We start from the raw sequence: 27,053 nt of genomic DNA on the forward strand, positions 1-27,053 counted from the left end.
CACATAGTTTGCTCGGTTGTGGCTATGGCCATGAAGGCTTCCATGGTTGTATTGCAATGGTTATTTTGCTGAATAATATATGATGATGGATGCTTTTGGAGGCTGAGTTTTTTCCCTCAATGAGGGTTTCCCAGGGTATACCTTGTGTCACAATTTTGTGGGTATGTTGTTTATTCTCTTGCATGTGGATTTTAATTCTGTGTTTATTTCAGATCTATCATGGGTTATGTGGAAACGGTTATATTCTTTGTTGCCAAGTTTCCTTACAAGTGGTATCAGAGCTATGGTTTTATTATTGTAACCCTATATTGAATCCATAGGAATGCATGAGAGGATAAAAGAAAGGGCAAGATATATGAATGATTTATTGCAGATCTAAGAGTTTTGGATTTGCTGTTATGATGGGATGTTAAAAGATTTGGGCATGTGAAATTGTTGGACACTTTGAGAGACAGATGCTCAGTTCATGGATGTGATCATGGTGTCATGGATTTTGGCATGACATGATTGGTTATACAAGTACATCCTTGATGTTCATTAGCTTGAATTTCTGATTCAGTTATGGTGGTATATCTTCTTGGTTGAGGATCATAGTTATTTAGTTTCTTTTGAGGAGCTCATGATGTGCACTTTGAGTTCTTTGATGGTTTGATGCCTTGGTTGATTCTCATGGTTAGAAGATGGATTTTTCATCATTATGTCATGGATAGCTTGGATACACGGTTTAGTGGGAGCTTGTGACAGTGATGGGGTGACAGTACAGGATTAGTTCCTGGTTTGGTTTATATCTTCTTGGTTTGGAGAGGATGGATTTTATGATGCCATAGGTGACTTGGTACCACAGTTGAGTGGGAGTTTTTGGCATTGATATATTTATTGAGTGTTTGCAGATGTTGGAGGTTTGTCTTAGATCCTGTTGTTGCAGAAGCGTCTTTGACATTTGCATGGTGCACTTGTTATCTTCATAGTGTATGAAGATGGTTAGATCTTGAGGACTCATGGAGTTCTTGGTTATCTTCATGGTATATGGAGATGGTTCTTCCTGGTATGTGGAGATGGTTTTTCTTTATGGTGTGTGGAGCATGTTATCTCTTTAGTTGAGATGGTAAAATCATGTTGTCATGTTTATGTTCCTGAGGCTATGGTTGAAACTTTGACATTGATCTTGGTTTAGTCTCTTGGTATTGAGTACATTGATCATAAGCTGGATACTTCATGATATTTCTATGTTGCATTTGGAGTTGGCATGGATTGATTGGTTACAGGTGCTCATGGATACTTAGAGACGGTGGTGACGCTGATTTCTCTTAGATTAGAGAAGTATTTGTTGGGATGGTTGATGGTTTCAGCAGGAAGTCCGAGGGGCAGTCACCTGATATGGACTTGAGAGGAGATTGTTCTTAGATGAGTCTTGGTTGGAGACTTGGGTATCTTGATGAGCATTCTCATTCCCCACTCTTGGTCTACTCGGCAGTTTGCTACTTGAGAGGTATAGCCCATTGTTTCTCTCAGTTGCATTATATTTATGCTTGTCTTTCATGGATATGGATTTTAATCTATGGTACATGAGTTAGTTCTAGAGGGTTCATTTGAGAGATGGTTTAGCATTGGTTATCTCCATGTGCATATGTTGTTATGCTGGTTGAGTTTGGGAGATGGTTTTATATTGGGCATATTCCTTGATTTAGGAATGGTTTATTGAGTTTGATCTTCTTGTGAGAGGCTTACATCCATGATGAGTTATATGGTATGGTTTGGGTGTTGTTGAGGCTTCTTGTTGGGGTTTTATGGAGGAGATCATACTTGCACAGTTTACATCTAGAGGTGTGTGTAGAAGGACATGATATAGGTTATGATTTGCATGGTTTCTCTGATCTTGGTTATCTTCCTGGATGTTTAGTTTTGCCTACATTGGATTTGAAATTGGTTAGAGATTGTGATCACTGGTTTGTGCTCATGTATATCATGTGAGAGATGACATGGTTATTCTTTTATCTCTTTCCTCTATTGGTTGTGGAGAACTTGGGAGAGCATTGGAGACTTGTTATGTGAGTTGTTCTTGCAGGTTATCAGTTGATGTATTGTGGATGTCCTTGATATTACATGGATTCACTTCTTTGAGATGTGTTGAGTGGATTGGTTATAGATTTGACATTATCTTTTGTAGTGGGAGGTTCTTGGTATATATGTGGCAGATATTGCTCTTGAGGCTTGTGATTGCAGGTTGCAGATTGGATATGTCGGTGATATGAGATTCACTTGTTATACCTTTGAGGTATGGATAGTTGGATGGGTTTGGCACTTGCTGTGGGTGCTATTTCAGCTATGGATATTTTGACAACTACGGATACATGTGATTACCTTTGGATCAGGTTATTGGTGCTCGGAATTTTCAGTTGGTACAGGATTTTATGATCTTCTAATGCGACAAGTTGGGTGGCTTTCTCTTTGGATGGCTTCTATGTATGTCCAGTGGGAGTGGCATAGTAGGAGGTGAGATCATTCATGTTCGAGATGCTGGATACTTTGATTTTGTTGCGGGTACCAGGATGGAGCACTTGGTGTATTTTGATCCATGATGGTGGATGTGCTGGGAGGGATTGTTCCCTTGTTCATTTTGTGTGGCTATAGATTGACCCTATGCAATGTATACAACAAGTGGGAGATTGTTGAGATAATGGGTGTTGCACACATTGCATAATATTGTTATTTTATTATTTTATTTTATTATGTAATGTTGTACCTAGATGGACGTGCAACATGTAAAGATTCCCATGAAATATTCTTGATGAGTTGTATTGTAACATTGTGATAATATTTCATGTAATTATTTAATATTGGAGAAAAGAATTAAATGCCTAATATTAAATGTGGGGTCAGTGGGTTAGGTAGCACATGGTTTTAGCACATGGTTTATGTAATACCACTTGGTGGTTTTGTGGGACTTGCTACTATATAAGCAGCCACAAGGGTACTTGTAGAGAGAGAGAGAGAGTGACAAGGAGAAGACAAAAGGCAAGAGTCGAGCGGGACAAGGCTTGACAAGTTAGCCAAGGGAACATTTGTGAAGGTTGAAAGCATGGCATGGGATGTGTGGATTCATGCTTGTTCACATAGTTTGCTCAGTTGTGGCTATGGCCATGAAGGCTTCCATGGTTGTATTGCAATGGTTATTTTGCTGAATAATACATGATGATGGATGCTTTTGGAGGCTGGGTTTTTTCCCTCAATGAGGATTTCCCAGAGTATATCTTGTGTCACAATTTTGTGGGTATGTTGTCTATTCTCTTGCATGTGGATTTTAATTCTGTGTTTATTTCAGATCTATCATGGGTTATGTGGAAACGGTTATATTCTTTGTTGCCAAGTTTCCTTATATTGACAAGATGCAAACTAAAGGATTTAATTGTTAAAGGCATAACGATAGTTCCTAGTTTGGAGAAAATACAAGAAATCAAATAGAAAAGACTAGGAAAATTTTATTGGAGATGACGAGGAACATAGCATCCTAAATTGATCACTTGAAGAAGCAAACTAGAGAGATCCAGGATGTTTAGAAAAAAGCATCCTATGGAGGAATATGTGGATTGAACCACCAAGTGTGAGCCAGCTTGCAAAGGGAGCGATTGAACAAAATGGACTAATTGATGTGTGATGACACTACAGATATCAGATGAAGAAGACATGCACTTGTTCTAGAGGCAAGGGGTAATTGTGATGAGAAGCAATGGCGATATAATCAAACAGATGGCTCTAGAAACCATTCAAAATAGGATGCCTTACAATATGTGACTGATTAAGGAGGATATCTTGGCTGCTACAAGTATAGTGGACATATCAAACAGATATCATTTAAAACCAAGAGTGCAGCAAGGAAAGACGTTAGCTGTGGTAACGCATATTCTTCTAGAGGATATTGGCGAGCCAATCAACATCATGCAGTTAGTAAGATAAATTTTCATGTAGGAATCAAGTGGATGTTTTGAGGAGTGAGGAAATCTAAATAGATCATGAATGGGGAAAAGAATTGGAAGTGACCCTTGAAGTCATGCCAAAGGGGAGTCATCGGAGGACTGAGATATCAATATTTTTTGTATAGTAGTATTAGTGGTGAAGGAAGGACCCTTTGCAAAATGTTTTCCTGGACTGCTAGGAACACAAAAGAGTGATAGCTCTGACTTAGTAGTTGAAACATATTTTCAAAAATGTGGCAAACCATTCCTTATCTAGAGTTGAGTAATGAGTCCAAGACTGTAGATTACCTTTCATAGAGATGGACAAGTCACATAAGTTGTTGCAAAATGTTATTTTAAGCACAAATTAAGAAATGGACCTACACAAAGGGTTTGTAGGTTGGTGGAAACTAACATTACTAAAAATGGATCTATAAGAACACCATTCTAGCTAGTGTCTGGAATGATTTCTAAGTTTGTTGGTCATCTATTAAAGATTTCAAGTGGTGATTGTGTTGGCATAAAGTATGCAGACTTGATATAGAAGTGGTTAAGTTTAAAATGCCAAGTATAATATTGATATAGTGAAGTACAACAAAGAAATGTCTTACTTGGAGGTGGAGTTAGTCACAGTACACTGGATTGTTTTGCAATCCGATGATCTGATGTTTAGAGCAACTTGAGAGGGAGATGAAATGAAGCATTGTGGCTTGACATGGATAGCAATAAATCACAAACAGTTAAGATTAGAGTCATGGCAGAAGCATAGATGGTTAAAAGACTACAATGAGATTGTGGGTTTAACCTATTAAAACAGAGAATTGCTTTGTATTAGTGCCAGGAGGAATCGAGTATCTGTTGACAAGATAATGAAGATGAAGGATTATGTGGATTTTTTGGACAAATAGACATAGTAGCTAATTCGAAAGATGTTGTGCGGATTGATTAAGAAGAAAACCTAAAGGATATAGTTTAGAATAAAGTATCAAATAGCTTCTATGGTACTAAAAAAGAGCAGATTTGACAGGCTGGGTGGGGGGGGAAGGAGTCAAATTTCATGAAGGTGTTGTTGAATATGAGATTTCAAATGTATATGTGCTAGAATATTGTGTGCACATACATGCAAGACTAAAAAGACTGACAAGAAGTTGAAGATGACATCCAACAGGTGTAGAATGTATCACGAGACAGAGGAGAAAATCCAAGATAGTGCAGTCAATGCATAGTGGGCAATGACACATGAAAGATATGTAAGAAAATATAACACATGAAAGATATGTAAGAAGATTCATGACATGAAGTATTGATATCTACATTATCATAAGATTGGATATTCATGGGGAAAATGGCATGTGGCATAGGAGGGGCAATAATATTAGGTGTGCTTGAAAACCAAGAAATGACAACAATGGGTATGATTGAAGCCAAATATGCAACAATTATAGCTACACAAATCATAAGAGGAGTGTCTACAATGTGCTTCCATGAATGAAGATCTCAAAGAGATGGATAAGCAAGCAATCTTGATATCAAATGCCATTAATAAATAAATAAAATTATTTCGAGTTTTCTTGTGTTGTGAAGACAAAGCATATCAATGAGGAATGACATGTTTTACAATGAATCTTGAACCAGTTGTCTTGAATTCACAAAACTATATCTATCAATCTATCTATCAATTGACCCACCCAGTCATCCATCTATACATTGATCAACCCACCCACCCACCCACCTATCTATCCATCCATTATGTTCGTCCATCCATCCAATCGTCCACCCGTTCATCCATCCCTCCCTCGCTCTCTCCCTCCGGCCATCCATCCATCCATTTCATCTGTCCATCCCTCCATCCATCCAACCAGCCAGCTATCCGTCCGATTGTTCGTCCATCCATCCATCCATCCATAAAGTTTGGATTCTTTTCATGCTATGGGGAGAAACAATATCAACGAAGAATGACATGTTACACAATTAGAGATGTGGTGTTATAATTTGAACAATATTATGGAGTAATTGATTTGATATCTCAATGTTCAAGTAAATATTTGGTAGAATAATTTATATTTGGTAATTAGCTAGCCTAATATGTAGATAGAATGGAATGATTGATTTTTTTGTACATGACATTAAGCTTGTGATTGATTTTGTTGTACATGACACTAAGATTCAAGTGTATAGACTCACATAATGCATCCAACACAAGATTCAATTTTCAATGTTCATTGTATACCAGCAATAAGAACTCAAGTTTCACTACTTTCATCACAACAAAAACACCTAAGGTCTTCAACAATAAACATGGAAGTAAAGTTATAAATACAAAATATACAACTACCAAAAATTATAAAGATTACATTAATGCTTCATAGGGAGTACTTATGGTTTGATAGGGTTGTGTAAAGCTTTGTGGCCTCTCCATGTCCTCTGCCTTCTCTTCGATATCTGCTTCATTAAGTCAACAAAATGGGAAAGCCTATATCCCTCAAATGGTCAAAGGATATCATGATTCATAAACAATCTTGGCCATCTTCGAGACATCTTAACACTCCTAGGATAGTCAAATGACATCAGAAAACAAAATTGTTGCCTTAAGGACAGCTAGACATCCCTAGAACATAAGAGCTCCTAATGAGGCATTTTGAGGATATGACCCTATAAATATCAAGGGCAAGGGAGAGCTATGGGACTTCCTCCACTATCCCTATGTCCTGCTATGGCACAAAAATGCAAGGCTTGAGAGAGGGATACATCCCATTGTAACCCTGTGTTTTAGTTCTCTCTCATGTAAACAGTAATAAACTGGGCCCTTAAGAAGTAGAGTTTGATGTAACCTTAAATGTATTCTTCTACATTAAATGTATTGAACATTAGGGTATACCAAAAAAATGATATACACAACATTTCTTCTTCTTATTGGGTGATCTTAGGTTATCTTTTAGCATTTAGTCTTAAAAGTATATGATAATAATAAGAAGCACCGTTGTACTACAACAACACAACCACCATCTCTCCATTCCCTCATCTGCTTGCCCTACTCATATTCCCCTCCTCAACAAATAGGCAAACCTCAGTTAATGTATTGCATGGTCATAACTGATCTAGTCTAATAAGCTTTTGGCCTTATCATTTTCAAATCAATATTCTACATTGTTGGCAATCTTGATCGACATATTTATGATTAAATATTCCACCCATTTCTAAATTAATTACATCAATTGACAAAAGAAATGGCATACTAACAAGAAGCTATTTAGGCCCATTCATGGGCATTTGAGAGTTGATTCAATGACAAAAAAACAGTGTGATGTGATCCCCACTTGAGCTTGGGTGGGTAAAAATCAACTTCGATGGGGTTTTGAAGGGGGTGTGGCAGCTAGATCTGACGATGGGAGTATCTTGGCATTTTGTGCAAAAAGGGTGCAAGATGGGACAAATAACCAAGCAGAACGTCTTGTTTCTATGGAAGTTGCGTTGTTGGGGTTAAAGATCAATGATCAGATATTGCATCTTGAATGTGATTTGTATCGCAAAAGGTAATTTAGAGACTTGTAGCTCGACAAATATGTCAAGTAGATCAGGACTCTACTCAAAAAAGTGGATGAATTCAAAGTAACTCACGTATCGAGGGAGGCTAATTCACTAGCCGATAGCTTTTGAATGTTGGGGTGGCAAGCTCATTAGATGAAAATTTTCAAATATTGGAACATTTTAGGAATATATCAACATTTGATATATACATGTGATAAACATGTGACTGACTAGAAAATAATGAGAATTTGAACAATGATTTTTGCAAGCCCTTTCCAAGAAAATTTGAAATCTCAAAGATTTTCAATATCTCTCCACTCGTTCTAGATGGTACCCCTATCATGTGAAGAAAAGCTTCACATGGATAATAATGTCCAAGCGAGGGAAGCCATGCTTACTATACACCCAATGATCCAAATCAATGATCTTGGGATTCTCCCCTTAAGGAAATGGAGGCAGGAGTCTAGGTTGTTATTGCTCGAGTGGCAAAGGACAACTACAAAGTATGGGTGGAGTTAAGTCATGATGCAATAAGCTTTGGAGTGAGGGGTTTCTGGAATTTTCTCTGTAGCCTTTATCTCATTGACATTTTCCTTTTTGCCCATCATTCTCAGTCAATGCTTAGTGGTGTGAATGGTATACACGACAAAGGCAAACTTTTCACTAAAGACTACAAGCTACATCTTGTCGTTTGAAGGTGGAATCAATGTTAAAAGGCTAAGGAACGTGTTAAAGATCAACGATGACTTTTGTTAAATTTTTCGAGAGGATCTGCTGCAAATGTATAAAGCACTGTCATGATAATTGGTATGTGCTTTCCAAAGGCAGCTTTCCTCAAATAAATAAGGGTAAGACATGAATAGACATGTCCCTTTAAGGGACATGTCTATTTGTTAATTAATAATTAATATTAAAATAAATATAACCATTATTATTTATTATTATTATATTAATTTATAATTAATATATAATCATAGTTATATACATTATTATATTAATTTATCTCATATAATAATAAACACATATATAACTATATCTCATAAGTTTATCCAACTGAAGCTATCACACATTAACACTCCCTCTTAGCTAGGGAGGATAAACACAGGATCATATATCACCACAATATAAAAACATTTTTTATCAGAAGATATTCAATATTTTGATATCACAAGTCTTGGTCTCCCAGAATATCGACATTCGATATCCATCAAGTACTAAAAAAAATTTTGATATCACATATGATATCAAGAGTATTGGCCTCCCAGAATATCAATGATATTCACCAAATACTCAATAAGGTTTGATATCACATTTGATATCAAGAGTACTGGCCTCCCAGAATATCAACGGTATTCACCAAATACTCAATAAGGTTTGATATCACATTTGATATCAAGAGTATTGGCCTCCCAGAATATCAATGATATTCACCAAGTACTCTTTGAGTAATGGCCTCCCAGAATGTTGAGATGCAAGACATTCACCATATACTCAATTGTTTGATCTCATAATACAAGTTATTGTAAGATCATCACAACTTCTCCAAATACAAGTGATGATCATTTGGAAGTCATCACTTCCTCATGATATACACAAGGGGTAGGTCCATTTAAATCACATGGTCATGATGTATAAATCAAGGTCCTCTTGACTGTGGCAATTTATTGATCACTGGAGAATCCATCTCATCATGGTTTACTCCCTCTTAATCAATAACACCGAGATTACTGAAGATTAATAACATCCTCAACATTCTCCCTCTCTTTCAAGGTTGCCTCTAATAACATGTCAAGCTCCCTTTGAATCTCAATCTTCCTTTTCCTGCAATAACATTCTCAAAGTGAAAAATTCAAGGAACATAACTCTTATAAATAAGAATTATTTGCATAATATAAGATCATTCTAACTCAAGATAGATAAATATCTAATTTAAAGATATACTTTAATCTATACTCACTTATATTTATAAGAGGTTATATTACTATCTTGATGTACATCAACTAATTCTTTTACATTTCATAATGACAAATTATTAAATTAAAAGATGTTACACAAATATATTTCATATATTTATGCTATTTCCATTTACATACAAAACAATAATATATTATACTTACCTTTAGAATCACTACCCAATACTTCTATTACCTTAGTACTTTACCAAATGTATGCCCTTATAATGCACAGTCACAAATCCCACATCATCCAATAATGATCTTTGATCTTTATCACTATTGACATTCTTGGAGATCATATTGCTTACATACCAATGTGATATCAGTATAATTCCATCATGGTATTCTTGGAGGTGGTTGCAAAGATTACCACATTTTGATTGCATACATATTGAGTGGACATCTCTGCAATAAGAAGGTGATGATATTTATTGCTATCTACGACACATATAAATGCATTGATGTTCTATTTATATCAGTGTCTATACTCTTGGGGTGGCATTGTGTTACTACAATTTCAGATCAACTTTATGAGATCGTGGTACTATTCACTAAAGATCAGGACATGCTGGCATTCAACATCTTTGAAATAACCGCGACCCATACATGCCCAAGCATTCAATGATACATGTGGTGATCAAGTCAGTTTGGAACTCTTGTGATATTAAATACGTGACTTCGGTGATCTTCATACCCAACAATTAAGCGGTGCATCACTACATCATTGTGAACAGGCAATCCTTCATATAAAACTAGTGAATGTATGAAGGATCACAAGCAAATCTTTGTAATGTATCATACCAATGCTACATAATGATATATTGTTATATAGTTCGGATGACCATACAACACCATCAAATCACTGTCATTCAAGATCAATATATAGATTGCCAACATTTTAGATTCTCATGAGAATGATATATAGTGAATAGTTTGTTCGACGTCATCCTCCTCGTTTCGACTCATGGACTGTACAAACATTTGCATTTAGAAACATATTCAGATACAAATTCATACCCATATCTTCAGATCAGATACATAATTCATATCCTTTTGTGATTGTGTAATGGCAAGTTCACATAATTAGAACCACTGTACTGCCCCCAAAACTGCAGTGATGGAGGCTCATCTTCTCTACCAATTTAGAACCAGAACTTCCAGTACTCTGCAATAAATACAACAGTGAAGTGATACGGTTCTCTACATGCCAAGTCTAATGCAGAGGTTATCCTAAAAGGTTCTTGATCGATAAACATCTTATTCTCATCCGCAAACCACTAGCTTGACATTGATGATATCAAACTTATATTATCCAAAACAAGTAAAAGCTTTACAACTGAAATTATATGTAATTTCTTCCAGGATTGAAACTAGACTCTGATACCATGTTAAATTTTTCGAGAGGATCTGCTGCAAATGTATTAAGCACTGCCATGATAATTGGTATGTGTTTTCCAAAGGCAGCTATCCTCAAATAAATAAGAGTAAGACATGCCCTTTGAAGGACATGTCTATTTGTTAATTGATAATTAATATTATAATAAATATAACCATTGTTATTTATTATTATTATATTAATTTAAAATTAATATATAACCATAGTTATATACATTATTATTATATTAATTTATCTCATATAATAATAAACACATATATAACTATATCTCATAGGTTTATCCAACTAAAGCTATCACACATTAACAACTTGTTTTGGGAGGTGATCAAACTTGTCTTTGGGGAAGAATATTTGATCCATGACTGGCGGCCACATTCAAATCTGGATATTTCTTCTCTTTTCATGACCCTAGCTCTAATGGTAGCATAGTCTAAGTTGGAGGTACGACTAGTGGCTAGAGACTGTTAGAGCCAAAGTGGAGTGTTGTCGCCAAAGGAATTGTTCAAAGAGCAAAGTTGGGGGTGGGTTTGCATTTGTGTGACCACACTTGGCGTTTGATTGGTGGTGGTTGGGAGGAATTACAGCCACCTCTGGTGTGGTCTTCGGCTAAGCCCCTAGAGGTCCACATGCCTATAGCACGAATGGACTGGTGGCAGCTCACTATGTATCTGCAATCCCAAGTGCAAGCACACGCCCTTGGGGTTGAGGTGAGACCGAGGAAGTGAAAGGTTATAATTTGTGGATCGACAACTCTTATGGTTGAAAGCGGCCACCCAATGGTTCAACATCGGATTCCAGTCAATTCAGGACCAAGGAGGAACGTAGCTTGGGGTTCTTCTGCAGTGGTGACAGAGTCGGTTTTGAATGTAGTGGATATCTCACTGCTAGAGGAGTGCATGGGGAGCTCTACTGGTTTTGTTGGTCAACAGGGGGTGTCTGTGCCTGCAATGGGTGAAACTATCCCAAACTTTTCCTGAGATGATGCTGCAAATGGTTCAAGTAACCTGTGGTTTGGGTAGGGTTGTGCCATGTTTGCCATGTCTTTTTTGCTGGAATGATGTACCGATCACTTTTTGGCCTGGATGGCAGGGGTGTCTAGGGGTTTTGTTCCAGTATGATATGGCTTTCAATGGCTGCCATGATAGTTTAATCCTTTTTTTAAACCAATATAAATTCTAATATTACCGATCAAAAAAAAAACAAGAAGCTGTTCTACTCACCTTTCCCACCCATTGTTGCAACCCTTTAATGTGCTCTCTGATCTGTTCACTGTTGAAAGACTCTATTAGAGAAGCAGCTTGAGCCTTTGTTTTCTTGACCCTTGCAAGTTTTCCTGAAATGCAACGATAAAAGGGAAAGACATCCTTTGTGATCTGCCTCATATCTTTCATATATTCTTTCCCGACCTGCTTTACCGATTGCTCTTGCATCACACCATGTTCAGTATGAGGATTCCTTAAGCTATCTTTATTAAATTTGTCAATTTTTTGAAAAGGAACTTGCTGTGAATTCCCAGTCTGTTCTATATAGAGCAGTCCAGGTTCTTCTTTGGTACTTACAAAAGAACTAGAATTCTTTATATTGAAGTTATGTCTTTCTGGCTGCCATTTCTGTGTTTTCATTTGCTCGGATGCACTTTCAGAGGATACTGATATACTTTTAGCTTCAACTTCTTTATGTGAACAAGTTAAAAGAGCAGGTTCCATATATTTATGTTTACTTAGAGGTTGAACATCCTCTGTACTATCATGGATATGATTCACTTCAATGGTGTTTGATATTTCAGTCTTCATCATATCTGAGTTATGTCCAGTAGGCAAAGAAACTTGAGTGTTTAATTGTGTAAGCCTTTTCTTCTGACTTGATATTCCAACAAATCCAGGTGTGCTTCTGGCTTCCTGCTCAAACCGCATTGCTTCTTTTACAGCTTGCTTGGGAGTATTAGATGAAGAAGGGATTCCAATCTCAGCCATCTTTTGTTTCTCTTGTATCTGCCCATTATCAGCCTGAGGGATCAAAAAAGTAAATTCATTCATTTCACAATTTTGTTGGAAATGTGATTTCTGTGATTTTAATGGTTGTTCTACCATTGATGGTATAGGCTTTACACTGATAGTTTTTAATCTGTCAAACTTCATCATCCTTGAGTCCACTTCCCACTGAGTACAGCTTGAAGAATTGGGTCCAATCCTTCTCTGTCTTGTTGGAGTCAGTATATCAAGTGTCCTGTCACATGCAGAAGTGGAGAGGATGGACTTCAATGGATCAGACTGCAACATATGTGATTCCTTCTCACTTGGTTGAGTATGTGTGTGGGTGAACCCTTGCATCTCACATGGAATTTTTGCAGATGCCTGTAAACTTCTTACTTCCTGCTGTGAACAATTTGAAAAAGCAGGTTCAATCATCCTTTTTACTGGAGGCAGTTCATCCTGTGTTGTATCAAGTGCAGTAGCTCTATAATTTTCCCCCAAATTTATGTTAGATCTAATAGAACTGTTGATATTTGAGGAAACTGATGCACTACTTATAAACTCTGTTGCTTCAAGGTTTGATGACTGAGTGTATCTCAACTGTTGTTCTACCATCGGTGGTATAGGCTTTACACTTTTCAATCTCTTAAACTTCATCATCCTTGAATCAACTTCCCATTGAGTGCAGCTTGAAGAGGTGAGTCCAATCTTCTTCCGTTTTGTTGGAATCGGTATATCAAGTGTCCTGCCGCATGCAGAAGTGGTCAGGATGGACTTCAACTGATCAGACATCGACATATGTGACTTCTGCTCACTTAATTGAGTTTTTCTTCTGGTGAACTCTTGCATCTCACATGGAATTTGTGCAGATGCCTGTGAACTTCTTACTTCCTGCTGTGAAAAGTTTGAATGGGAAGGTTCAATCATCCTTTTACATGCAGGTTGTTCATCCTGTGTTGTATCAAGCACAGAAGCTCTATACCTTTCCACTGAATTTACGTTAAATCCAACAGAACTGTTGCTATTTGAAGAAAGTGGCACACTGTTTATAAACTCTGTTGCTCCAAGGTTTGATGACTGATTGTATATTAATGGTTGTTCTAGAATTGGTGGCATAGGCTTTACACTTATAGTTTTCAGTCCGCCAAACTTCATCATCCTAGACTCAACTTCCCATTGAGCACAGCTCAAAGTAGGTCCAATCTTCCTCCGTTTTGCTGGAGTTGGTTTATCATGTAAACTGTCACTTGCAGAAGGAGCCAGGATGGACTTCACTGGATCAGGTTTCAACATATGTGATTCCTGCTCACTTAATTGAGTTTCTATTCGGGTGACCTGTTTCATCTCACATGGAATTTCAGCAGATGCCTGTGATCTTCTTACTTCCTGCTGTGAACAGTTTAAAGAGGCAGGTTCAGTCATCCGTTTAACTGGAGTTTGTTCATCCAGTGTTGTATCCAGCACAGAAGCTCTATAATTTTCCACCGAATTTATGTTAAATCTGACACAACTGCTGATAATAGAGGAAACTGGCACAATAGTTATAGACTCTGATGCTCCAAGGTTTGATGACTGAGTGTATCTAGTAGAGGATAATTTAGTACGTACAGGACCACAGACAAGACAACATTTATCCCTGCATCTTTTATGATGTCGAATAAGAGTCTTGGATGCGTTGCAATGTGGATAATTACATTGGCTTTCATGGCATGCAGTCATGTGTGCCCATAGCTTGTATTTGACAACACATGCACCATTCCGACATTCACATTCTGGAGTTGAACATTTACTAGAATGATAAAAATAAAGCAGCAAAAGTTGTCTTCCAATTAATTGCCTTCTCATTTCTGCATTGCTTACAGTTGGCTGTAATCCAGGCTCATTCTGAAGTACACCTCTCCTTTCCTTGGGTGATTTCTGCTTTTGTTCACTGCATTGTGTTTGTTTAGGTTGCAATCCTGGAACGTGTATCAAGTTTGTTGATACTAATCTTGAAGAGTCCCCATCAAAATTTGCTGCTCCCTGAATTCTACATGATTCAGGACCATGAAAATTTCCGGAATGCATAAGATCAGCTGCATTCATTTCATCACCAGTTGTGTTCACCTATTTATCCTGGAAGAGAAATAAGAGCCAAACATGATCATTAGGAAACAGATAAATGAACTCCCAAGCAGTAGGTATGCGAGATACTATGTGCTAATCCTGATTGGGTGAAATTAATATGCTCGTATATAATCAATGCAATCAAATACAGGAAGCATCAAGCTATGTGCACAGTGCTCTAATCTTCTACAATGTTCATATAGTGATATAAATTTTTTAAAAAGTCAGACAGAAGGATCATCAACCCTTTAATGCATGAGCAATTTAAAGTTCAGAGTGCAAGAGCAAATTCTACTCAACGAATTATATAGAAGCAAAGTACGATCAGTAATGAGCATCTCAAACTAGATGCTGTTGTGCAAAGAAAATTGTGTTTTAACTTCACAGACATAGATTCCTAAAGAGATGTCAGGATCACATCGCTTGTGGTACTACTTTCTTTGCAAGGCAAGTTTCTAGTAAGAAACAAGTAGAACAATAAGACAGGTTCAGCCTTGAAACCTATTCCAGGAGAAAAAAATGAAAATGGAAAAATGCAACACATAAAATAACACAATATAGATTTATCCTTGACCAACTAAAGTCAGGTAAGTTGTCAATTCCATATTGGATATAAGTGTGAGAATAAGGATATGAATAATTAACAAAGTAATAGAATAGATTACATTTACAGATTCCATAGGAACCCACGTAAGAAACACATATTTAAAAAGAACTAGTCAAATTGTTCAGGCTAAATAAACAAGCAGCTTCATGTACAGCTAACAAAACATACTAGTGAATAACAAAGCCAGTTTCTTTGCAAGAACAATATCTCAATCACCTTCTAGGGAAATCATTCTTGAGTTACTGACACTTCTAAATATGAATATTTTGTCAATTTAATTATTTCAAAAACAGAGAAAAGCTCAACAAAAACAAATGGTTATTAAATATGCTTGAAAGGTACCATCTACAGCGCCGTGAGAACATGAGAAATAGCAATTGTCAATTCAACATTATTGTAGAAACCTGATTAATTTCCCTCAGAGCATGTTAGATACCCAACAAAAGCCTTACATTGAGATCTTTCTCAAATCGTTATCACTATGTCGTCATTGGACTAACTAACTTTGGGATGTGCTCATTTTGGATAATAATAGGATGATTTTTATAAAATTATTATATTGTTCCACATGGGATAGCAGGAAATGGTAATTGAGTTGAAACAGATCTATACAACTGTGCTTTAACATAATGTACTTGCCAAGTTTTCTGTAAGAAAAACACACCTATCAATTAACAAATAGCCATGCACTAGAAATGTCGTGCTGTAATAAATGGTGTAACTTACACATACATGACCTGACTGACTCTTTTGACTGGAGCAGTGTATTGTTAGTTTCTCTCTTCATTTAAACGATCACCACCTAACGATGTTAGGAGAGGCTTGATGGAAGTAATTCAACAGGCCCAATTCATATAAGGAGAGGTTGAAGTGGGTAACCTGCTGCCTCCTAATACTGAAATTACAAGAAGAAACAGAATTATTTTTTGTTATTTCTCCTGAATCTGACTAATTTCAAACCATAAATAGCCTTGTCTTAGGTAATTATGATGAACAACTATTCTGATGACGCATGCTCAGTAATTTAATGGATGAGCTGTTCTGTACAGTGCCAATATACATTCCAATATTTGATAGTCAAGGTCAATCAGGAATTGCTGATTTTACCAATGAAGAAATCCAATTGGGTTTCCAGTGGAAAAACTATTATTATCTTGGCCATGCTCCTGCAAATAGCAATAGTCTTGGCTGTTATTATTTACCAATTGGCTATCTGATAAGTAGAAGATACTTTCCACAGCAAGTCCAATTGTGATATTGCTATCAGGATTCAGCAGTATAGTTTTTAGCTCAAATTCATTGACCCATCGTTAAGCACACTTGATTTGGAAAAATACTAGGATAGGTGACCTCCCAGGAAGGTCTAATGCTTCAATCCAGTGAGCATCAATTAGAAGCAATCAGTTATGAATGTTACATTCATTCTTATTAGATAGAAGTTCTTGTTAACCATAACTCATTCAATAGATTTGACTAAAAAACTACAAAGTTGAATTATGATAGCAATATCACAATTGACTATTTTTTTTCGGTTCTTTTCTCAAAAAATTATGGCTCAACCCCTCATCTAAATGACTGACAATCTAATCAATTTTCACTGGAAAACTAATATTAATGTCTATAGATTATCCTTAGCATAGGAATTGAAAACGTTCCTATCCAAGATTGAAACAAATTTCTCCCCGCAAATAGCTTTGAATATGATCCGATAGGCTGTATCGACACCTGCAATTAATTGAACCGCAAAGAAACACCTCTAACAAAAATATTATTTCCATAGAGCCGAACCAAAGCCTTTTAACAGGCTGTGGGTAGAATATTAGAAATTCATAAACCCTAATAGACAAATCCTAAACCCTGATTGCTTATACAGAACTATTTTGCCTCCCTCCAAAAGAAAAGAGCCGTTAAAATTCATACCTATGAAGCAAGGGAAAATATTCATAAATTATAGCAAGAGAATATAAAAAGGAAAATATACGCACAGTCACATTTTATGTTCGAAAACTTTTTGACTTTGAATTAGCCTTGAAGCCGCGCGGAGGTGAAAGCAACAGTGCATTCTACAGGGAAAAAAATGAGAATAAATAATATTTTGTTCCGCGAATTTCCATATTTGTAGTAAGAATATATATATTTATCAATTAGTTTTGTTTTGTATGACTGGAAATAACGAAGTGTCAAAAATATATAATAATTTATTTTTTATAGTTATCCAATTTCAAAAAAAATATAGTATAATTTTTTTTCATAGGTATCTAATTTCAAAAATATAATATAAGTTTATTTGTTTTATATATACTATTCATTAATACATAGAAATCTTAAATTTTAAAACTCTTGATTTAGTGGTATCTGGTTTTCGAGGCTTTGGCCTTTTGCTGTTTTGTAATTTCTTGTTCTAAAGTTCAATAAAGTTTTTACCCCTTTTTTTTCAAAAAAAAATTAAATTTTAAAACTCTTCCTTAGTTTTATGAGACTGAAAAATTCCTACAAATCAAATTTAGAGAATGATATACTTCATCACATCGAAACATGAAATATACAAATTAAATAAAATTATAGCAATAAAATAAGCAATGGTAATAAATGTTTTGAATTTATTTTTATTTTATGCTTTAATTAGTAGCATAATCATAATAAGATTGTAAACCATAGTTTGGAAAGTGGAACAAATCCACCCTACATTGAGAAGGAACTATTTGTAAATAAAAAAAGCATAGTTCACATTGAGTTAAACTATCCATTGCATACAACTTTCAAGATTCTAATTATATTTAGTCTGTGTAACTGTTAAGATTTTTTTTTTTTTATGTGACAAGTAAATGAACAATAAATTTTTTTTAAAGTGAAAAATGTTTATGTTGAAGATTGCTACCATGTAGAAAGCCTCTCGACTTAATAATGTTTTTTTATCTTTATATCACTTCAATTTAATTTACTATTGATTGATGACTAAAAATTTAAATTTAAATCAAGATTACCTTTCTTAGGCAAGAGCCTACAATACCATGATAAATTTTGAACTTGGGTTCAAAGCTACTCTACATTAACACATAATAATAACTAGCAGTTGCACACTTTTGTGCTTGCAACAATAAGCTATAGGTGCTCGATAATATAACTAGCAGTTGCACGTTTTAGTACGTTGAACGAGAAGCTGATAGGGATGATATTGAAATTGGTTTATTTGAAATGATCACAAACAAATTTAGATTTTGAATTACATAGAAATTTGCAAGTTATAGTTGATTTTAAATTTGAGAATTTGAAAGTAGCATGCATTGAGAAATAAGAACAAAATAAAAGACTTTTTTTTTTTGTATTGGATAGAGTGAAGAATAATAGTTTGTAAGAAGACATTTTTTTGTAATGTGTGTAAATTTTGAAGTACCATTGTAATAAGAGAGTAGTAAAATTGTATTGTTGTTGTAGAAGAGTACTTAATATTGCAATGTTTATAATTGGAAAGCAATGAAATGAAGCACAAAATGAAAACATTGATTTTATGTTGTAGTGAACGAGCTCAATGACTTTGACCGTATTTGAGTTACCTGCAATCAATAATTGTACAATTGTTAATTTGTATGCCTTTTGAGTATTGGATAAAATGATTTTATGGTTGAATTTTAAAATGGTCACATTTTCAAAATGAGTGAGATTTTTTTTTGGCAATTGAAAAGTAAAAAATTGATAAATAAATGGGAAAAATTAGTGCGATTTTGCATATATATTTTTGGTTGTTGCAAATTAAAATATTAACATTTACTAATTTTTGTCACTGTCATAAATTCATTTTAACATTTAATATTAAGTATTATAAAATATTTAATAACTCTTCTTTACATTTTAGAAATTAAATATTAAATATTCTATTTTCTTTAACTGGAGCTTGAATATATAAAAAGCTAAATTATACACGAGAATAAATATATTGTCAATTTAGATATAGTGTTTATAAAATGATATAAATAACAATTCTTCTATTATGTTGTAACTTAATCTATAAAAAATGATAAATTACAAAGGAGAATAAATAGATTGACGATAAATAAAATTGTATGAATTTTAGTCCAATCTTATCCTTACATATAAATATTGTAATATAATTGAATATTATATATAATTATTTAAATATTCATAAATCAACTCTAGCATAGTTAATATCCATATTTTATATAAAAATTATTGTTGTGTTACTATTTATAACATATACTTCACTTTTAATATTGAAAGATCACATTTTGAAAATCTTATGTCAAATAAAATAATAAATTCAACATAAATTTTTAAAAAATTGATTACTTAAAATCACATTTACAAAACATAAATAATTATAATTTTAAATTTTAACAAAAATAATAAATTTCTTTAATCATAAAACTCAATACTTCTATTTCTATATTTATTTAATTTCATAATTTAGCATTTTATTTTATAATATATTAATTTAAAATTATGTATTTTTAATCTAATTTAATTTTTATTTATTAAATTAGCTAATTTAATGTATTTATTATATGTGGACATGCAAATTATAGAAAAAATGTCATTATATTAAAACTTAGAAAAGTAACATGCATCCATTGTATTTAGACATGCTAATGATAGAAATAAAATGTCATTCTACAGAAATAGAATTTAGACAATTCTATCCTATAGAAAATCATTTTTGTAACAAATCAAAATTGTTTTTTGCAACAAAATAGAAACACAATTATTTTCATTCTAATTTTTTAAAGGATGACTTCTTCTTGATTATGACACTTCCTGACATGTACACCTTCTTTTGAGACTTATAAAATATTTAATAACTCTTCTTTACATTTTAGAAATAAAATAATTTAATATTTAATATTTATAAATAGGTGAGTATTATCATCTTTAAAACATAAATTTATTAATTATTAAAAAATGATTCTTATTTTTGTACATTTTAGGAAAATCATTCTATTTTCTTTACAATTCTTTGATTGGAGCTTGAATTAAAAAGCTAAATTATACACGAGAATAAATAGATTATTGATTTAGATATAGTGTTTATAAAATGATACAAATTACAATTCTTCTATTATGTAACTATAACTTAATCTATAAAAAATGATAAATTACAAAGGAGAATAAATAGATTGATGATAAATAAAATTGTATGAATTTTAGCCCAATCTTATCCTTACATATAAATATTGTAATATAATTGAATATTATATATAATTATTTAAATATTCATACATCAACCCTAGCATAGTTAATATTCATATTTTATAAAAAAATTGTCTATGTGTTAGTATTTATAACATATACTTTACTTTTAATATCGAAAGATCTCATTTTGAAAATTTTATGTCATATAAAATAATAAATTCAACATAAATTTTTAAAAGATTAACTAATTAAAATCACATTTACAATACATAAATAATTATAATTTTAAATTGTAACAAAAAATAATAAATTTCTTTAATCATAAAACTCAATACTTCTATTTCTATATTTATTTAATTTCATAATTTAGCATTTTATTTTATAATATATTAATATAAAATTATTATTTTTTAATCTAAATTAATTTATATTTATTAAATTAGCTAAATTAATGTATACATCATATTGGACATGCAAATTATAGAATAAATGTATTTCTATTTAAACTTAGAAAAGTAACATGCATCCATTATTTTTGGAGATGCTAATGATAGAAATAAAATTCATTCTATTAAAATTTAGAAAATTCTATCTTATAGAAATTATTTTCATAACAAATCAAAATCATTTTTTGTAACAAAATAGAAACACAATTATTTTCATTCTAATTTTCTTAAGGATGACTTCTTCTTGATTATGACACTTTCTAACACATGTACACGTTCTTTTGAGACATTATTTATTTGTTAGTTCTCTCACTTAAATCTTTTGCTACTTTGTCATGAAAAGTATTTTAAATAAATTTTCAAGTTCAAAACATAATTTTTTAATGATATTTATCATCAATCTAGAATAAAATTATTAGATATATAATATCAGTAAATAGTCTCATATAATTTTGTTCTAATTTATGAAAGTTAATGTATAAAGATTAAATTATAAAATATATCAATTCAACCGTGCGAACTTAAAACATTGTGAAATTGATTTCCATCTTGGTTTTGGTTTTGGCTGGTTTTATGATTGTTTGTTTTCATCCCTAAAAGCAAAGCCAAAAGTATAGAGCGGAAAAAGGAAAACAAACAAATTAATCGAAACCTAAATGGTTGGCTACCAAATCCATTGTCCAGTTTTAAAACACACACACAAAACTGGTCGAATTGTATGGCATATTCTCAAAATTACAGAGAATATTGTTGATGCATGTAATCGACGTCGTAGGTTCGAAAGCCGGAAAAAGTAGAACAGAAAAACTCATAGTGTCAAATTTTTACTCATGAGAAAATGTTGGATCTCAGATTTACGATGGGGAAGTTGAAACAACAATTTCATAATGGGGAGCTTAACTCCGTCTAGAAATCCATGCCAGGGTTTCAAGATAAGGAACATAGAAGTGAGGAGGTCACAGGTTGGAAGCTTTTGAGGATTAGCCTTTCAAAATTCGAGAGAGTGTGCAGAGAGTATAAGGACGGCGTTCTGAAGCCTACGGATAGAATGTATAGGATATCAATCCTGGAATAGTTGGACTTATCTCATGCAATGACCTATCCCATACTGTTTTTCTGTTTATCTTTATTTTATAATGAAAAATTAAAAACTACAAACAATAAAAATTATCACAGATAGGTAGATACGTTTCTAGTTTGAATGCATAAATGAAAAGAGTTATCCTACCTCAGAGTGGAGTGCAATTAAAATCTTCAAACCACAGATTAATTAATGAATGAGCGAGTTCAGATTCAAGCTTTGCAGAAATCGACTTCGAAAGTAGTAAAAAATTGCTGTTGTGAATGCGATTGGGAGGGAAAAGTTGCTACAAAAGTATAAGAAGCCTCAAAACTACAATGAAGGGGAAAAAATAAGACCGAAGGGGAAAAAACAAGTGGATGCAACAGAGGAGGGAAATTTGTAGGAAAGAAATCAAGCGGCAAGAATGGAAAGATTTTATCACATGGAAACTTCTGACGGAATTTTTTTTCCGGTGAGGCTGACAATTTGCCGGTAGAAATTAACAAAAATCAGGAGCAAAGCTCCCACATATAAGCCTATCGGCTTAATTATTTTTTAATATATAATCTTATGTGAATTCGATTATTAATAATTTTCAATTTAAATAAAATAATATTTACTAAAATATTTTTAATAGATTAATAAATATTATTTGTTTAAATTTAATTTATCAAATATGGGAAAAAATTTAAAAACTCAAAAAAAAATCTATTATGAAAAATTAAAAAAAGAAATAAAAAATAATAATATGAAAAAATGATGATGTCTCTAATAAATATTATATTTGACTAAATAAATTATAGAAAATAAAAAATAATATTTAAAAAATTTAAACTAATATAAAAATAATAATAATAATTTTAAAACTAAAACCTAAATCAATTTTAAAAATTAAAAGTTAAATAAATACAAATCACAACATGAGTTAATGTGGAGATAAATATTTTTTAAATAAATAGGAAAAGAAAATTAATAGTTAAAAGTGAAGATTTAAAATATAATCTTATGTGAATAAATTAGATTATTAATAAATTTCAATTTAAATAACATAATATTTACTAAAATCTTTTAAATAGATTAATAAATATTATTTATTTAAATTCAATTTATCAAATATGAAGAAAATAATAATTTTTAAAAACTCCATCAAAAACTCTATTATGAAAAATTAATAAAAGAAATATGAAAAAATAGCAACGTCTCTAACAAATATTCTATTGACTAAATAAATTATAGAAGCTAAAAATAATATTTGAAGAACTAAACTAATATAAACAATAAATTTAAATAATTTAAAAACTAAAATTTAAATCAATTTTAAAAATCAAAAGTTAAATAAATGGAGATTACAACATGAGCTAATTGAAAATAAATGGAGATTACAACATGAGCTAATTGAGATACAAATAATTGTTTTTTTAAATAAATAGAAAAATAAAAAATAATAGTTAAAAGTAAGATAACAACTAATAAATATCAAAACAAGAGTTAAAAGTGGAGTGAGATAAAAACTGGCTAGTAAATAATTAACGAGAAGGATTTATAATTTTTCAGTCAAACTGACAAATTTTCCTGATAACTTTTTTGTCAAAATTTCAATTTCTAGGAACAAAGCTCCCGCAAATAGTCTTTCGACTAAATTAATCTTAACAATAATAATAAATGAATAATTAACTTAAAATGTAAAAGAATTCATATATAAAGATAATAAATGTGCATATATTTTAGTAATTTATATAAATTTATTTATTTATTAGTATTAAGTTGATAATTTATTGTGAGGAATCCAAAAAATTGGCTCTTATTAAATGGGATAACATTTGTAAACCCAAGGAGTTCGGTGGGCTAAGCATAAAGAATCTCCTATGGCAAAATGAAGCATTAGGGGCTAAATTGATATGGTGCCTATACTCGGAGAGAGAGCAAAAATGGGCCAAGATATTGTACAATAAGTATCTTATCGCAGAAGATCCCTTTAGAATGAAGACCCTACTGAAGGGATCTGAAAGTTGGAATATCATGGTCAAGTGTCGCCATCTAGTAAGTAATTTTCTTACTTGGGATGTTGGCACGGGTGAAAATGCGCTTTTTTGGGAAGACTCTTGGGATGGACATCCTCCGATAGATTATAATCTTATCCATGGTAGTCTCAAAGATAAACTTTCTAACTGTTGGGGGAGGAAAATTAGTGATTATAAAATTAAGTCGCATATAGAGGATCATTCATCTTGGTATTGGAAATCTATTGAAGGGATTGATTTGAATCATGAGGAGATATCAGCTTATAAAGAAATCATTTCTACCAAGAAGGTAAAACAATCAGAGAGGGAAGACAAATTGATTTGGGCTGCATCAAATGATGGTAAATACAATGTTTAAAATGGCTACAATGCTCTGATAAACTCTAAAAGATGGGAAGAAGTGGAAATCCCTCTTAATCTATGTTGGGACCCTACTTGTTTGCCAAAAGCAAGTTTCTTCTCTTGGTTAGCTTTCCAAAATAGGATTTTGATAGCAGATAGGCTTAATAGAATTGGTTTGGCTGGACCTTCGAGATGTGCTCTTTGTAAAAAAAAAAGGTGAAGATGTTAATCATCTTCTCTATAATTGCCCCTTCTTGCGAATGTGTTGGGAATGGCTTACACATAATTTTGGTTTGTATTCTCCATTCCCTGAGTGCCTTAAGGAGTTTCTTATTGGTTGGCCTTCCCAGCCTTGTAAGGGTATTTATAGAAAACTCTAGAATTTAAGCCCTTTTATCCTCATGTGGGAGATTTGGAAAGAAAGAAATAGAAGAATATTTTGTGACAAAAGAGTTGACAGTTGAAGAGCTTACTCTGAAGATCGAAGCTAGTATTGTTGAAAACATGAACTCCTTTCTTAGGATATCCAGAATGGAAGAAGGATCATTCTTGATATGGGATGGCCTAATCAAAAAGATTTGGCCCAAATTGATCCATCCTCCGCTTTTCTACTTTAAGAAGAACAAGGAGGCTAAGAGAAATTGCAAATGATCCCCTCCATTGAAAGGTTGGACCAAGCTTAACTTCGACGGAGCGGGAAGAGGCAATCCAAGGGTTGATGGCATTGGTTGTATCATCAACAATGACTCAGGAAAGTGGTTAGCCAAATTAGTGAAATCCATCAATCCTGCTACAAACAATTTGGCTAAGTTCACAACTTTGGAAGAAGGGCTTAAAATTTGCCTTCATCTAGGGATATCTAAACTTATGATTGAGGGTGGCTCACAAATTATTTTAAACTCTATCAAGAATAGATCTACCCCCAATTGGATTCTTAATTCAAAATTAGAAGAAGTTATACATTTGATTGATAAGTTTGAAGATACAAGAATTTGCCATATTTACAGAGAAGGTAATTTCAAGGCAGATTCATTAGCGAATTTTGGGGTGGATGGAGTTAATTTTTTGAAATTAGATCAAGGGATTTAATTATATCAATGTTAATATTAATACCTTATTTTTTTAGTACATAATTTCTTTAAGCTATCATTAGTTCTTTGGTATAGGCATATTTTAGGTATCATATCAATTTAGTAATCCGATCAGTGAGAAGTAGGTTTTATTATATCATGGTTATAGACAACTTTGTAAATTTCATAATGTACAATGGTTTAAATGTTAATAGATCTATTATGAAGGGTTTCTTATTATGTGTTGTATGGCTTTGATCTCGTGGTAGATTTCTTAATTACTGCCTTCTCTACTCATTAATCTGATCTCTGATGATTTTTCTATATGAATTTCGTAATGGTTTAAACTTGCATTTGCAATCAAGTTTTGCTGGTATGAATACTTGTTAGTAGGTTCTTCTAGTTTATTTCTAGTTATCATCATCCAGATCGATTCAGAGTGTAGCTCGGTCTGCAAATGGTCAAGATAGCCTTGAGTTAATTGGAACTTTGGTTCATCTCATAGTAAGATGGTTGGAAGAATTTCATGAAACATTTACTAGAAGCATTTAAAACTGGTTTAACGATTGTTAGATTATTAAAGCTATGAACTGGTTTATTTGTCAGATACTCTGTTATTTCCCTTCATGTATCTTTGTTCATTTATGCTGCTATAGTGTATCATCGAAGTAATCTTAGGATAGTTCATTTAGTGCTTAGATGGTAAAAATCTCTACACAATCAAATCTAGAAACAAGAATTTCAATTTAGAAACAAAACAAAGCTTGTATTAATTTTCAATTAAAATTACCAAAAAATCCTTGTCTCTATAATATAGAGGTTAGAATAAGGCAAATAAGTGGCAATAGACTCATTATTTTGTGCTTTATGAAAGAGAGCTTGCCTTCATCTTATCCAAGTATCCCTCTTTTTATGGGCTCCAATAAAGCAACATATTAGAAGAATATCATTGACAAAAAAATAAAAATATTTATTTTTGCATGGAAAGTTAAATGGTTATCACAATCTAGCAGAAACTTATTGGTTAAGACAATTCCATTTTTCAAAACTGTAATTTAATGGGCATTAATTAAATTAAAATTAATTATTAATTTAAGTAAAATAAAATTTAATTCTTTCAATAAACTAAATAAATATTATTTTTTAATTTAATTTATCATATATTAATAAATTATCATCTGAAAAAATATAAAGTAAATAGGAAAAATAAACTAAAATAATTATAAAAACTAAAAACTAAACTATTTAAAGTTTGTCGGCTTAAATATATATAATAATTAATCTCAAAAAATAAAATAAATAACAAAACATTTTCCAAGTAAAAAGGACCTATCCATGTCAACAATGTAGATGGCATTGAAGAGTTACCAAAAGTATTGTAACAAGAATTTCAATTTAGAAACAAAACAAAGCTTGTAGTAATTTTCAATTAAAATTACCAAAAAATA

At 32.7% G+C, this 27,053-nt stretch overlaps 1 protein-coding gene across 1 annotated transcript in view; it reads right to left on the minus strand.

Annotated features, from left to right (window-relative positions):
- Positions 1 to 17,577, minus strand: part of LOC149554833 (uncharacterized) — an 87,530-nt gene extending 69,953 nt beyond the window's left edge. Inside the window, exons 1-2 of the mRNA XM_089828841.1 lie at positions 17,504 to 17,577; positions 12,053 to 14,920 (exon numbers count right to left, since the gene is read on the minus strand). Of these exons, the coding sequence (XP_089684967.1) occupies positions 12,053 to 14,890 (2,838 nt within the window). The 5' untranslated portion in view covers positions 14,891 to 14,920; positions 17,504 to 17,577. The remainder of the gene's footprint in view (positions 1 to 12,052; positions 14,921 to 17,503) is intronic.
- Between the last annotated feature and the right edge of the window lie 9,476 nt (positions 17,578 to 27,053).

Source organism: Cupressus sempervirens, chromosome 5, assembly GCF_028749045.1.
Source record: "Cupressus sempervirens isolate cs-2001-9-10 chromosome 5, ASM2874904v1, whole genome shotgun sequence".
Taxonomy (NCBI): domain Eukaryota; kingdom Viridiplantae; phylum Streptophyta; class Pinopsida; order Cupressales; family Cupressaceae; genus Cupressus; species Cupressus sempervirens.